At 38.8% G+C, this 15182-nt stretch overlaps 1 protein-coding gene across 3 annotated transcripts in view; it reads right to left on the bottom strand.

Annotated features, from left to right (window-relative positions):
• The window catches only part of RCAN2 (regulator of calcineurin 2), a 94635-nt gene that overhangs the window by 14580 nt on the left and 64873 nt on the right, over window positions 1-15182 (bottom strand). For all 3 annotated transcript variants that reach the window (XM_042802965.1, XM_042802964.1, XM_042802966.1), the window contains 2 exons: window positions 3700-3873; window positions 1529-1700 (listed from right to left, as the gene is read on the bottom strand). In XM_042802965.1, the coding sequence (XP_042658899.1) occupies window positions 1529-1700; window positions 3700-3873 (346 nt within the window). The remainder of the gene's footprint in view (window positions 1-1528; window positions 1701-3699; window positions 3874-15182) is intronic.

Below are 15182 nucleotides of genomic sequence, written 5' to 3'. Positions count from 1 at the left end.
AAAGCTGTCCCAGAGTGTGGGACAATGAGTGATATTTCACATTCCACTGCTCTAGAACAGGAATTGATTTATTACCCAGCTAGCTAGGGAATTCGTTTACATGTTTCCATTTATAACACTGCTGCATCAAAGGGAAAAAAGGAGTTTTTTGTTTTTCTTTTATTCAGCAGTTTAGAAGCAAAGCATCAATTCTGGAGATAATGATATGCAATACAGCACGAAGTGTTACACCTGACAGCCCTTTTCTACAGGCTTTCCTGCTGAAGGGGGATAAAACACAGGAATCTCTGATGTTCTCCTGATATTTATTTTCTCCCTGTGAGAGATCCCCTGTGAAAAAGAAATGAGATGATCCTGCAAACCTTGTGAATCACAAAGCATCTCCTCCTGCACCCCACGCACTTCAGCTCTGGGTTACTCTGGTGCCGTTACACAAAAGCCCCAGTGATAAGATGTCTGCAAATGGAAGCTAGGCTCAGAACAAGAAAGCAGCATCTTCAGTACAGCTGGGGAGAAAAACAAATTCTCTCATCCCACAAGAATTTCAAAAAGAAACTCTAATAAATTTTTATGAGCTCACCCCCCCCAACTGTTATTAAATCAGATCTGAGGTGTTTTATTTCAGTAGGAAAATAATTTAACAAGCTATTTTTCCTTATGGTTTACAAATGTAAATTAGACTTAATATCTAAAAGATACTGCTTATACCTGAAACTGGAATCTTTTCCATTTTGAAAATTTTAAAAGAAGATGCTTTAACAGCCTTGAAAGAAAACTACTTGTAAAGATGACTTGATTAAAACAAAAGTAATCCTTTCCTATGAAAAATTTTGGTTTCATTAAATGAGCATTTGCTAAGGGAAAGCATTGTTTTGAAAATCCCAGCTAGTTTCAATTCCTGGCATTGAAGATGGGAAGACAGAGAAAGTCTATCTGCATTATCTATTGACATCTATCCTATTTTGATAGAGGTTACAACTTAGCCTATTTCTTCTGCATACAGTTTTCAACAGAAAATGGGCAGTCCCAACAGAGCAATCCTGCCAGGATTGCAGAATGGTAGTTCTGTCTCAACAAACTTGTTATTGTGAGAGATTCTCCACTTTAGTGGAGATGCAGTGATGCCTAATCACTTGACAAGGTATTTTGCATCTTGGAAAGCAGTACCAAGCAGATGTGAGTTAAAGCAAAAACTCCTCAGGGTCATGGAGAAGCATTTGTCCAGTCCTCACATAAACCATCAGTTGTCTGATCTAAGCACAAACCCAAGCACAGTAAATTGTGTAAACAAGCTTTGATCTGCTATTCAATCAAATAGCACTCACGAGCTGCAGATAAGATATAATTCTGCATGTACATATGGTAAAACTTGTTCTTAAGCAAAGAACCAGCTGACGTGCAACCACTTAAATCCCAAGCTTTAATGCAACTCACAGACTTTACCCCAACTTCCCCTACAGTTATCTCTATGCTGCTATTTCTCATCTGCGTTTTCTGACACGTTTCCACACAAGGACCGCAAGCTTACCTGGTCCTAGCTTAGAAACTGCATAAAGGAGGTCGTAGTTGATGACAGGTGTTGCATCATCTATTGGTTGCCACCCTACAGGTGGGGAGGCTGGAGGCGAGATGAGAAACTGTTTTGCAGGCTGTGGTGGTGCCAAATGAAGCTTGTCTCCATCTGTCTCAGAGGTCTGAATCTTTAAAGCGTAACAAATACATTGTTTAGTACAGGAGGGGTAAATGGAATGATTACTCAAATCATACACTTCTAATACCACATGCTACCCAGGCAGGGTTTCAGCATCAGTCTCAGCAGAGAAGGCCTGGAGATGAATTTCATCTCAACCTTACAGATGGTTCCTCTACAGTAAATACACTGTGGGGTGCTGTTATATAAGCAAAGCTACAATGTTTGTTCCTATTTTATATGTTCTCTGAGGATAAATGCAAAGCCTTGGTATCCACAGCTGCTAGTTCAGAGATTTTGGAGGCTGAAAAGACATTGTTGTGATCTACTAGCTTAAACTCCTAAATAAAAACAGACATTAGACAAGAAACCAGTAATTCCTGCACCAAAGCCTTATCAGTAACTTCAGAAAGGTTTCTGAAGATTTGATTTCTTTAGCTGAAGTGATAAAGGAATCTATCATGTTCCTTAGTCATTAGCAACTATTTGTTCTCATTTTATTTCCATCTTAAATTAGATAATTTAATTCCTGCTTTTTTCCGGTACATTAAAGAAGTCTCAATATAAATGAATTATACTACAGCCATACCTGAGCAAGTTTACAACCAACTCGGGCCCAAAAGCAATAAACTGCATTTGCATGACAGCAAGCCTGAGATAGCACCCTGTTATACCACAGTGGGTTTTGCAAAGAGACAGTTTGGGTCTCTTAACTCCATGTTCCCCAGAATTTCTAGTTCTGGAAGTGCCTATTCAATCTGGCTCAGGCCCACTGTGTTCCTTCCACATATTCATTCCCCAGACATAACGAATAAGCTCTTCTAAGATATCCAAATGGTCTTGCAGGAAATCATCTTAGATATGGAGGCTAATCGCTAATATGCACATCTTTCTTTTTCTTATGTTATCCCAAGTTTCCTATCAACCTCTTCTGCAGTTAGAGTGAAATGATTCTCAGATCTGCTTAACAGCAGGTTTTGAAGCCTTTCAGAAAAAATTCAGAGCCAGATCTAGATTAAGGCATATAAAATGAGATTGAGGTAGACTGTCAACACCTAAATCCAACTGTAAGATCTTCTAAACATATCTAACCCGTTATGTGGATTGTGTTTTTCACAACTGTAATTTCCCATCTTCCTGAGGTTCTGCTTCTACCTACGCTCAAAACAGCTCCTATTCAGACCAGGGTGTAGAGGCTCAAAATTTAACTACCTCTTAGGTTTGATTGGTATCTTCAAATGAGCCTGCCCGTAACCTAAAACCTCTGAGGGACCAATGTGGAAGCTCAAAGCACACTTGCACTGCTTATAAGCACTAGTGAATATCCTATAAGCCACAGTGGCCACAGCAACTTATTAAAATCCATTCAGAAGAGGTGGTGGTCGGATTCTCAACTTCCCTCAACTTGCTATATCCTGGCTGCAGCCTCCTACTCACCCAGGCTGTGGGACATCTGGGTTCTCTCACCCTTGGCCCAGAAGAATTAAAACCCCCATCTGATACTTCCAGCAAATGGATATAATCCCCTATGACCCAAGGCTGGGGGTATTCTTCTCCCCGTACCTTCTCCCTTTCGTTTAAACTTCCTGAATTCCTTTTAGAAAATTCACATGTGTATTCAGTGAGAAAAAAAATAAAAGGCAGGAAGAAGCCTGTGGCTCAGGGTTGTGGTCAAATAAGTAATTCAGCCCTACTTTTTAAATGAGTCTATGATACTTTATCGCTCTTTTTATGGTTTAGAGAGTTACCCACAGAAAATACCCAATGTTGTAAATCAGTTCTAAACTACATAACTTCTGTGTGTTGAATAAGCAGCTTGGGTCCTAAGTGGTCCTTTAAATTTACTGCAGACCCATTGGGCAGGTACAGTTTAGGCAACATAAGGACGTTTGAGTAATCTTTTAGCAGAGAGATTGGGCAGGGGAGAACCTGCTTTTATTCAGTGTTACTGCGCAATATTTCTGTAAAAGCTCTGCACTAACATAGAAGTAGATACCGGATTTCATTACCTGTGCAAAATACAACTTTAACTTCTTCCCTCTGAACTGTGTTTCATGCAGCTCTATTCTGGCACGAGCAGCTGATTTGGGACTACTAAAATTTATCCGCACACGCCTGAAGCTTTTAAACAGCTGGAATGTCACGCAGTCGTCATAGGCACGGAACAAGCCTTCAAATTTTTCCTGCAAATGAAAAAGAAATAATGCTGAAGATTAACTTTGTGCTCTGTCACATCAGTCTGTCAAAGGATAAACTGAAACTTGACAACTGTTTAACCAGGAGGCTTCAGCCTGTGGCCTTTGGGGGTAAGTGTCCATAGACTAATAAAGGCTCTGTGAAAAGAAACAAAGGAAAGTGCTGGTCTGGAAGCACTGAACTCTGCAAAATGTTTGCGGGAAGGAATATTTGAATTGAGCACCCAGCAGCTATTGAACTTCTCATAAAAGTTGAGCAAAACTGTGACAGTGACATGAAATAAAGCTGAAAAGGGCATATGACTGAAAATACTAGACAACTGTGGTCTTATCTGTACAAAGGCAAACATTGTGCTGAATTACAATGGAGTCAGCAGACAAAGTCAGGCCCACTGTAATCAAGGGTTACATTCACATCAACACTGCAGAGTCATTTTGTATCGCATGTTATGTTTTTCTGGATGTCTTGTCATTTAAATAAGCACATTCCTTCAGGACTTCCTTCAGGAACACTCATTCCTTCAGAGTTCCTGTAGCAGCAGGGAAAAAAATTAGATAACTGAAAACAATGACCTGTCCCAAAGACAAATTTCAGGCTTAAAAACGTTTACCTGCAGAATTCCATGTTCAAAAGCACATGACACAAATATAGGTATTTTAACATTGTAAAAGAAAGGTGGGAAATGTACCACATCTATGGACCTAGAGATCAACAGAAATTCAATATATGTTAGCAGCCTTGGAGGATCAGACTCCCTCTGCAATTTCTCTGTATACTATGCACACAACAGAGGACTAGTTACACATCATCAGATAAAACCAAAGTCCTTAAATCAATTCTGACACACTTGCACAAGGTCTTTGCATTCACACAAGCATGGATTCATAAAACGTTAAGACTGAAAGACAGCAGTTATCATTTAGTCTAGCCTTGATCTTTACTGAGATTTCGGACTGCCACTACATAAAGTCCTAGCATTTTAACTACTTCAACCAACACTTGAAGTCACAGAAGATGGAAAATCAGTCCCTCCATTTATGAGTTCTTTATCCTGAAAAAAACCCATGTTTGAGATGATTTGTCACGCCATTTCATACACTGAGGGCTATTATGTCAGGTGTTTGTATAATTACAACAATCTAATGTTGCCTGCGATATATCTGCAAGTAAACATGTTTTCAAATATAACTTCTTCTTATCCAGGAAAACAATTTCTTATCTCGAGTGGGTAACTGGTAGAGGTTGCAGAAGATTAAATGCAAAATGCCGTTTATGTAATCTCATCAATACTTCAGTTGACAGCTGTTGGTCTTACAAGCAAGACAAAGAATCCAGAGCTACTTAGAAAAATGTATCCTGAAGCACAATGAGGCTGCATCAGGGAGCACTAATAGCACTGTGGGAGTGACTACTGTCACCATGATACATTTGTTAAAGAGTTAACTGGGAAAACAGACCAGTTTTATGGCAAAGAATATGAAACACTAACGCGCATGTACCAGATCTCCTTTCATTCCCTGCCAGCACTGTGGTCTCCTTCCCCACAACTGCCATTCCATCTCTGGCACCCTTTCAAAGCAACCTCCCTGTGGTCTATTAAGCTTTCATGATTTTCATTTCGCCTGACCTCACTCACCTCTTCCTCTCACCACAGGAGATACTTTGGAAGAGAAAGGGGGGGGAAAAAAAAAAAAAAAAAAAAAAAAATGGAAGGAGAATGCTCAGTGGTTTGGTTGAGGGTGAATAAAGGCATGCAGTAATCCCACAAACTGTGAAGTTGATAGGTTTGTACAAGCGGGTCCAGTCATACCACCTAACGTTCGAATTGGCAATGTTTAACACCTGACTTGAGTTTTTTAACTGCTTTGCTTACAATTTTGCAAAATTCTATTTTCCTGAGCAGAAGTCTACATCCAGTGATATTTGTATAAAGGTCAGCTAAAAGCAGCCGTCATCTCAGTCCTGTCCTGCTTGGCATTTTGATGCTACAACCTTCACAATGACCAGGGGAAAAGGGCTGGGAGAAGGGAGAGAAAAGGACAGGGGACCAGCATATGTGTAAAAGTAGGACCTAACACAGCGTTCAAAAACATGCAGTACTGTGTATAATCTAAATAAAAGACAATAGGGACCAACCAATTAAAGCTTGTGTCTTTGTTACCTATATTACCTATTCCAGACTTCTTCAGTGTTTTTTTAAAAGCACCTTGAAGTAAAAAAAAAAAAAAAATACACACACATATATATGTATATGAGAGATATCAAGGTATTTATATATTTATAAATATACATACATATATATATATGAGTTGATCAAGGTAGTACAACGGAAGTCACATAAGCTAAAAATAAGCAGCAAAGTGAGCATTTGCTAGTCCCCTGTAGTAACCCTCAATTTCCATACAAGTCAACAATGAAATCATTCATCATATAGAAAAAATATTTCACCAACCACGGATGAAACCATGCATGGAGTTGTCTGGACACTGGGAAGTAAGTAACTATTACAGCTCACTACTTATTAGGAAATAGATTCTCCCTGTATCGACACAGCAGTATTGTCTTGTGTCGGCCAGCCCTGTATGCCTGCCCGCTTTGTGCACATCGTAGGTGACAACCCAGAACCTGGATCCTGGTGAGGGACACACTGCAAAGGAAGGGAGGACATGACTTCAAATGTGGGTCCAAGAAGAATGAGCACAAGGAATGTTCTGGGTACATTTCTGGACAATACTAAGACACACTCTCATTAGGCACCAAAAGGGACAGATGGGAGTATCTCTAAATAAAGCTGATTAAGTGCTGGATGCCAAATGTAATACTGGGAGAACATTAAAGCACTATGGGCTTTATTCTGCTTACTTTTCAATTTGATACTGGGGCAGCTTTAGAGATCCAGCTTTGATTAACGCTCCTAAAAATGCCAGGGGAGGAGAGAAATCAAGCCCTCTATTTGATATTAATACAGGGCAGCCTGTCCACAGTGGGGACACATCTACTGCACCAACTGGAACTGCATCTCCCATTAAAAAGATTGATATATATGAATTTTTCTACATTTTCAGCTGATAATAATAATGACCTCAGCAGAGGTCATTAATCATCAACTGCAGTTAATGGCCCTCAGCTGCGTCTTGAGCCATCCCAACTCCTCCCAGCTTGATATTAATTCCCAGGAAATGCCTTGTGCCTTAATTGCTATTGCCTGTGACTTCTATTATCTGCTGAATGTACTTATCTGGATAAAAGTCTTTCAGAGTCATTTCAATCTGTAAGAAAATGTATCATACACATTTTAAAGACCCAAGAAAATTCTCTCCCTTTCAAGTTTTGTGGATAAATTATTCAAGGCTCATAATCCTCTCAATTGAGAGCTTTTAAAGTGCTTTTAGGATTCAATATTTTCAAAATGCTTATAGAAAATGTTTCAAAACTTTCAGAATACTTTGAAAACTCCTGGGGAGAAAAAAAAAAATAAAAAAAAAAATCCAAAGTTAAACAGCAGTGCTGCTGCTCTTAAAAAGTCAAAATATAGAAAGTCATGAGTTACGCATTTATTCCTGGGATTTTGGCATATCTTCATCCATCCCAAGCATGTCTCCATGAGACCCTGCTAATGCTCTGGCAAATGTGAGTACCCTCCATTTGACCAACAGTGCAGAAGTCCTCACTTCTCCCTCGTGGGCTCCCTGACCTCTCTTCATCTCGCCATTCTTTTGCCCAACACTGGGCACTTCTCCCCAGTTCTTTCCTGTCACGTCCCATCATCCATCATTCACCACCTCTAGCAGCTTCTAGACTACATTTTTTTTTTTATTAACAAAATTAGCACAAGGAACATACTAATGAAGGCTGCTGATTACTCAAGCTTGATTGTTATCATTTACGACAGCCAAAGCAGAGCACAAGCAGAGCACCATCCAAGGAAGAAATGAGCACTAGAGTAACAGATACAAGCTAAAAGCCTCAGAGGACAAGGGCAAAGCTATGCACTCCTGGACATTTCTACTACTAAATGGGAGCTCACCTGGGAACCAAGATCCTGTAAATCACACAATAAAAGTGATCAGTGAAATGCAGCCAGAAGGAGGCAAACAAAATACTGGATGTATCTGGAAAACTATTTCCAGTAAAGCAAGGAAAGTATTAGCAACATTATATACAACAGTATTACACCTCATAAAAAATGCAGGTTTTGTTGCCTGTGTCCCGGATGGATTAAGCCAAATGGGAATAGATTCAGATAAAGGTTACAGGGAATGAACAACTCAATCAGAAATGAAAATGCTTGGCTTATTTAGAAAAACAAAGCAAAGCCTGAGAGGAGATGGGACAATCATCAAGACTTTAACAGAATGGTATAAAGACAAATTATACTGTATAAAGACTAGAAGACTACGTTGGCATAAAACAAGTGGAAACAATTGGCGTAAATAGGCTTAGGCTAGAAGTTAAAAAGGTGGTTTCAAACATCAGAATAATGATCCAGAATAACCATCCAATTACAGCAGCAGTAGCAAATGATTTATTTTTTTTTTTTTAAGATTGAATTTGGTTAGTTCATGCGAGGGACTATGACAAAGTATCGACACAACAAGCATTGTAAAACATGACTGCCTGAACTAGCAAGTGAATTGGGTTCCGACACAGCAAGTTCCTGTGATTTATTTCCAAACATTTCTTTCATGAATAGCTCCACTGGTATTGTGTTCATTCAGGACAAAAGCCAAGGCCTAATTCAAATCAATGGAAGTCTTTCCACAGACATCAGTGAGCGTTGGATTAGAGCCCTAAAACTCAGAACACAAATTACATTTTATTATTCAGTATGTTTAGGCACATTATCACCCTTGTTACACATTTGATTTAGGAGATGGTCATGATTTAAAACTTTAGTCTAATCCTTTTTCCTAGAGTTTTCCAAGCAAATAAAGCAAGCATTCTTCCCATTTTAATTTTTCCTGTTTGTTTGTATAAAAAATAATCCAAGGAACTAACTGTATACATTAGGGAAACTGAGACATAATTTACAGTTATGAGAGATGTTTTTCCTGAAATTAGTTCTGTATTGGATATAATTTTTCCTGTAAGAAATAAACTCATATCTCAGAGTTGAATGCTTTCTGTTTCCACGTGGCCATGCTGTTTGCAACACTGCAGATCTCTTGTGTGGCAGAAGGAGAAAGATGGAATTTGATAGAACATATGGAGGCTGTGCACTAAAGCGTGTAGTTAACAAAAACATTCTACCAACAGAATAATTCCCCATTCATAGCAAAGAGGGTGGGCATACTGGTTAATTCTACGGGGGATAAAAGAGTCACTAAAGTGGCACACATTTAAGAAAAAATAATAATACAGAAGCCTAGAAATTTCAGCTGGATGTATTTTCAGGATTGGGATATGTCAGTGTCACGTGAAGGGTATTGTAAAGACCTAGTCTGGATATTGTGTAAGGTTCTTCTCATCCAAGATTAAGGAAGATGGAGGCAAGCTGGAAGAACAACAGAAGAAGACTGTAAGGATGATCAGAGAAGTGGTAAGCCCATCACAGGAGATAAAGGTAGATGATATCACCTTGGGAAACAGAAACCAAGGTACGATTCCTGCTACATCTAAGTATAAGGAAATCATTCAATGCTATGAAGGGAAAGGGATTATCCAAACTAAAATAACCAACAGTGTTGGCATGAAACAAAAACTTCCCATTAAAAGATTTAGGCTCAAATTGAAGAGATTATTTAGTACTAGACCCATAAAATTTCAAAATGCCATTGGCCCAGAAGCAGCAAAAAAGCTAATTACTTTCATGAAAAGGACAGGAAGGAAGGATTATAGGACAGGACTCCTATATGCTGCAGTTCTGAAAGTTTGGGGTTTTTTTTTTAAAAAAAAGAAAAAAAAGAAAAAAAAAAAGAAAAAGGGGCTCTGATTTGTCTAATCTGAACTTTAAAGAACTAGGTTCACATCAAGCACTTTTACAATTATTTTATGAGCCACAGAAAATAAGCAAGCAGCTCGATATAACTCACATGTGAAAACTCCTTAAATGGCAAGAACTCCTGCAAGTAGCCAGTATAAACATCAGCCTAATCAACAATCAAATTCTCTGCTTCTAAAAAGGTAAAACTTACTAGGAAACTTTGGAACCACATATGAAAAAGCAATATTGATTCTCAGTTAAAATTCCAGGAGCACTGAAAAGGGAGAAAATATTTTACACAGACTACGATGATGATCAATAAAGAGCTCCCATGGTTTTGTCCTCATGCCTTTACAAAATGGCAGGAGAATAAAATACAAATTTATCATTCAGAGGTCGCATTAAGGCACAGGTCTCCAGGTCCCAGCTTTTCATTTTACCTTTCACTGAAAGTATTTGTAGCCAAGAATGTGATATCTTCCTACTCCCTCCTTACCAGTGGGGCAGGGTATTATTCGAATAAAAAATTCAGACTGAATACTACCGTCTGAACATTGGTTTGCAGAAAGCTTCTTCTGTTATCAAAGGGAATCCTTCAAACAATCCCATGGGTGGAAACGGGGACAAAAAAATGCAATAGAAAAATGTGTCCTTCCACCTGTCATTCATCAGGGTGCATTTTAAGATGGTAACATATCTACATGTGAGAAACTTTGGAAGGGGGGAAAAAAAACAGGGAACACTGGGTATTTTGTCAGGTAATCAGAATTACAAATTACTTTGCAATGGCCACCTGGTTACCATACTGTCTAAAAGTGTGTTTCTTACCTCAGAACTCAGTGCAAAGTTTTGCTTATCTCTTCCTGAAGTTACATTGGAACACAGAGATAGGAGTGAAAAGAGCTTGGGTTTATTTATTTATATTAAACACAGCACTAATTAGCCTCTTGCAGAGTTGTACAATTGTCTCAGCACACAAACAAATCGACCTGGGTTTGCTACCCCAGTTCATGCAGTTAGTTCTGTGTTTGACTTTCTGTTGTTTTTAAGGGGTGAAGGTCAGGTAAACTGTGAGCCAAAGATGAAACGGTATAAGCCAAAATAAATTTTAAGGTTAGACTTTGAGAGGGGCAGGTTAAAAAAATGCATTAAATCTTGCTCTCTTCAGTTAAATCAAGACTGGTTTGCTTGCACTACTCCAATCCTGTTAATGTTAAAGGGGGTCCTAATACCTTTAAGTTTTACTACGTAAAGAATACACGTTTTGTATTCCAGACGTGATGCTAAGTGACCTTGTTGCTCTGCTCTTTGCAGTGAACCAACAGCGGCCACAAAGCAGTCCTGCACACAGCCCTGCTCCGTGGTCACACACACTGCCGTGTTACCCACTCTCGGGCTGTTCTGGAAGCATTTGCATAGAACTTCTAGATCCTGAAACCTGCAACCAGGGTTTTGCCTTCATTTTGTGCCAAAATCATTCTGACAGCAGAAATATTTTACAGAATACTTACTGCTTACAGATTCAGTGTCTTTTTCCAGAGAGAGACAGTATAACAGACATTACACAATGTGGTATAGATGTTTATAATTCATCATCTCACAGAAACTTCTGATGACAAAAATAGGCAGGAAACTGGAAGAAGCTTGACAGTTCCAACCTCACATCGGGACTGAGGCAATAAGAGCCATCCCTCACTACCAGTGCCTCTGCATGAGGACAGTCCACCAAGGCATGATAGCACTGCAATAGCACTGCAAACCTCCTGGTGAACAAAACAAGACAGACTTGCCTCTTGAAAAAAAATCAGCTGAACTAAATAAATTTATGTTCCACTTCCAACTCATCAGCACAACAAAAGGTACAGAGATAGTATCTGCCCCAAAGCTTAATGGAAACGGCATTCACATTTCAGAAGAGGCTGACAAATGTCAGAGGCACAGAATTTTGCTGCGTTGCCTTTTCTGTTTTGAACCAGCTCACATCCCTGTTTACCTCAATGTGACGCACATTCCTCCTGCTTAGCTCCACTGATCTGGAAACCAAAGGCTCCTTCAAGATGAAATAAATTGTTCCTGTGGCAATGCCAAGGGGGTGATTTAATATAGTTTGGAGACTTCTCAATTCAATTTCACACCCAAGGATTGAGCTGAAAGAAAAATCCACACTTTACATTTCTTCTTTACATGAGTACTGCTATTTTACTGTATCACCAGCAACACCTTTTTTGAGCACTCCATATTTGAAGTACTCCAGTTCCAGATGCCATATTAGCTCCCTAAAATGCTGGAAGTGGTCTTTCAAACTGGCTGGCCAAGTGCACATTATAAGACTCGATCTATTAGTTTCACCCACAGTGTTAGGGAGTGTTCTGTAGAGACATCCCACTATGTTCTCTGAGAAGCTACTTTTGATTCCCGTGCTGGTTACCATTTTGTGCAACATCACTCGGTTCTTTCTTTTTTTCTCTTTTGCATGATATTTAGCAGTGGGGAAAAAAAAAAAAAAAAAAAAAAAGGTAAGAACAAGTTTGTGGGACATTTAAAGCAATATCTGTTTTCCAAATAGCAGCCTTACATTGTGACTTGAGAATGATAAAAATAACAAAGGCACGATGAAAAGATCCTGACTGTCCTGAAAAAAAAGCCTTTTTTGTTTATTTTAAGAATTCAAACAATAATTGAGTAGATAATGTATGTAGTGAACTCCAAGGAGCTTGACTGCATTGTATTTAAGAATGTACATAGTACAATACCAGCCATTGATTTTATCTTGTTAATGCAAACAATTAAGCCCAACAATTAATTGGTAGCACAAGGATCAAATTACTGTGTATATGTTTAACCTATTTCAATAATTCCTAAAGTCCCTATTATCTTAATTTAGCAAACAAAACTAAGGAAGAATACCAACATTAATATATTTTTACCAATAGCTGCTATGCTTATATCAACAAGGGTGTTCTAGTAGGAGCAGATCTCTACAGCAACACAGTTGGTGCAAAGGACTTTCTGATCAGGTGCCATGGACTGAATGCCCATTAGCAGTTGAAGCTTATTAGGCACACTACTGGAGTGCATCTTCTGTATTAATTTCATCTGAAAGGTATCCAGTTCATGAACTGCTCTGTGATGTGAACAAAAAGCACAGTTAATGAAGATCAACAGAAAAGTTGCCTTATGAGAATCTGCAGCTCAGACTAAAAATGCTAATGTAGGCACAGACCAGTATCTCTCATAGGAAGAATTTGCAGGCACTCCTGGAAAAGTCAAAAAATAAACCCAACCCAAACTGAAGTGCTAGGGACAATAATAAATAAGAGACTGGTAATCAAATTTGTGCAGGAAACTAGGATTAAAGTTATGCTTTAGGAGAAGTTGGGGGAAAAATATTCATACTAACTGTATAAACTTAAGGACTGTAAGAAAAGCTACATAAATATCCATCATCTCCTTACACTATTTTCCATTGATCTTTGACAACTTCAGTTTCATCTCCTCAGCCCTTCTGAGGTATAGCCCTCTCCTCTTCGGTGTGGTGACACTGAGGCAAGGACAGGCCCACTTATAGTGCCCACTTATGGGCAACCATGTGAGCAGAACCAGTGTTTCCGTAACTCATTCAGAAGCATCTTACTTCTATAAGTGTACAAAACCCCAGTCAGAGTATCTAGAAAGCTCAGCCTCTTAAAAATCTGTTACCGAGCCTGCTGAAGTGTCAGGGGACATCTCTGTTGCTGTCAGTGATGCAGAATCAGGACCTCACTGAACAGAATGCTAAACACAAGAATGAAATACAAGAGAGAACACTAAGAGCTGAGAAACTTTGTTTCATTTATACTCTTGGAGCTGTAATGTTGTAAAACAACCATAAAATACATACTATTCATTCCCTGTCTCTGTCAACCCAGTTAAACTAGAAAAATAAACAAGAAAAAGCCATGGGACAGCTTAAACAAATAAAATGCTTGCCTTGCCCATTCCTGATTTACTATTTCGCCTACAGTGATCAACATTTATAGCATTTCAGCTGTTTCTCATCACAGTCATGGGGAATGCTTTTTGCCTTCCCTCTCCCCAACAACTGCAAACTGCACTAACACGACTAAAAATACAGTTTCAGCTTGTCTGGATTTAGAAAGGACACTGCCAATTTTAAAAGTGATTATTAAAAACAAGTAAGAGAGTGGAAGATAATCTAATCTTATGGTCCTCCATAAATGTTATTTAACCGTTGAAGAGAGGTAGAAGGGAAAATTATTGACCCACCTATACACATCCTCAGAAGTTTAGTAAAAAGATCTCTGCTGAAGTATAGCTTCAGATACAATGGAAAACAGTCGATCCAGAGATAAAAATATAGAAGTCAGTTTTCATTCAAGGCGTTAGTCTTTCTTTGCCCCTCTGAATTAAAACATAAAGATCCTCTTGCTATCCTCTCTTGCCGTTCTCTCCGCCACTGCAGCCCACGATTAGTGGGCAGAATCTGCCATACTGCGACCACTGTCTAACACTCTGCTTTATTATTTGACTGTTTCTTGTTCTTGCCAGTCTGTCTCGACCATCTGTCATTTGCTGTCTTACACTTCATTTGCAAATTACTCAAGCCAATCTGTTGTCTGTACACATTTGAACAGCTCCTAGAAGCTGCAGCCTCCACGCCTGGAGTCTCTTTGTACCATAAAGATACATCAAGGACCCTAATACACTCTCTCCAGTTGAGGGCCTGAACGGAGTCTGCAGCAAACCTACACGTGAATAGCATTTCAAACTTAATGGTATATCAAAAAAGTATCAGAAATAAACATGTAAGAAAGAGGTAAAAAGAGAACTAAGAAAAAACCCAATCCTTGGGCTGGAAAAGAGCAAAGATGTACACAGAGGAAACTTTTTGCTTACAACTGTGACAAATAGATGGATATGGGAAAGTCTTATTAGGATCCATTTCAGATATATTCTGGCCTATTCTGTCTCTAATATATCCAGCTCTGTGTAGGGGATGGAACAGAAACACACCGTAACTGCACGGACGACACATGATTCAAATTTTACCTGATGGACTATGTAAGGATTTCAGGGTCCAGGGTGACATAAGAGATGTGCACAGAAGCTTTCTGCATTTTGTACATCAAATCTCTTCACATCTTGCTAAACAATAGACATCAATGTAGTTTTCTTAAAAATACATTAACTTGTTCTAGTTCCTAATTTCACTGTAAAATAGAGAAGTGGTCTAAGTGACAAAAAATGGATAATGGAAGAGGAAAATAAGGTGAAATAAAGAACCTTAAAACGTAGGTCAGAAACAATGACATCTCTCTTAAATTGAGATATCCAGAAAAAATATGTTGAGTTGCTACAATCTCTTAAGCAAAA

This window comes from Tyto alba, unplaced genomic scaffold, assembly GCF_018691265.1.
Source record: "Tyto alba isolate M040663 unplaced genomic scaffold, T.alba_DEE_v4.0 Super-Scaffold_40, whole genome shotgun sequence".
NCBI lineage: Eukaryota > Metazoa > Chordata > Aves > Strigiformes > Tytonidae > Tyto > Tyto alba.
Note: the sequence above shows the minus strand (reverse complement) of the source record. Positions and strands in the feature narration are given on the sequence as shown.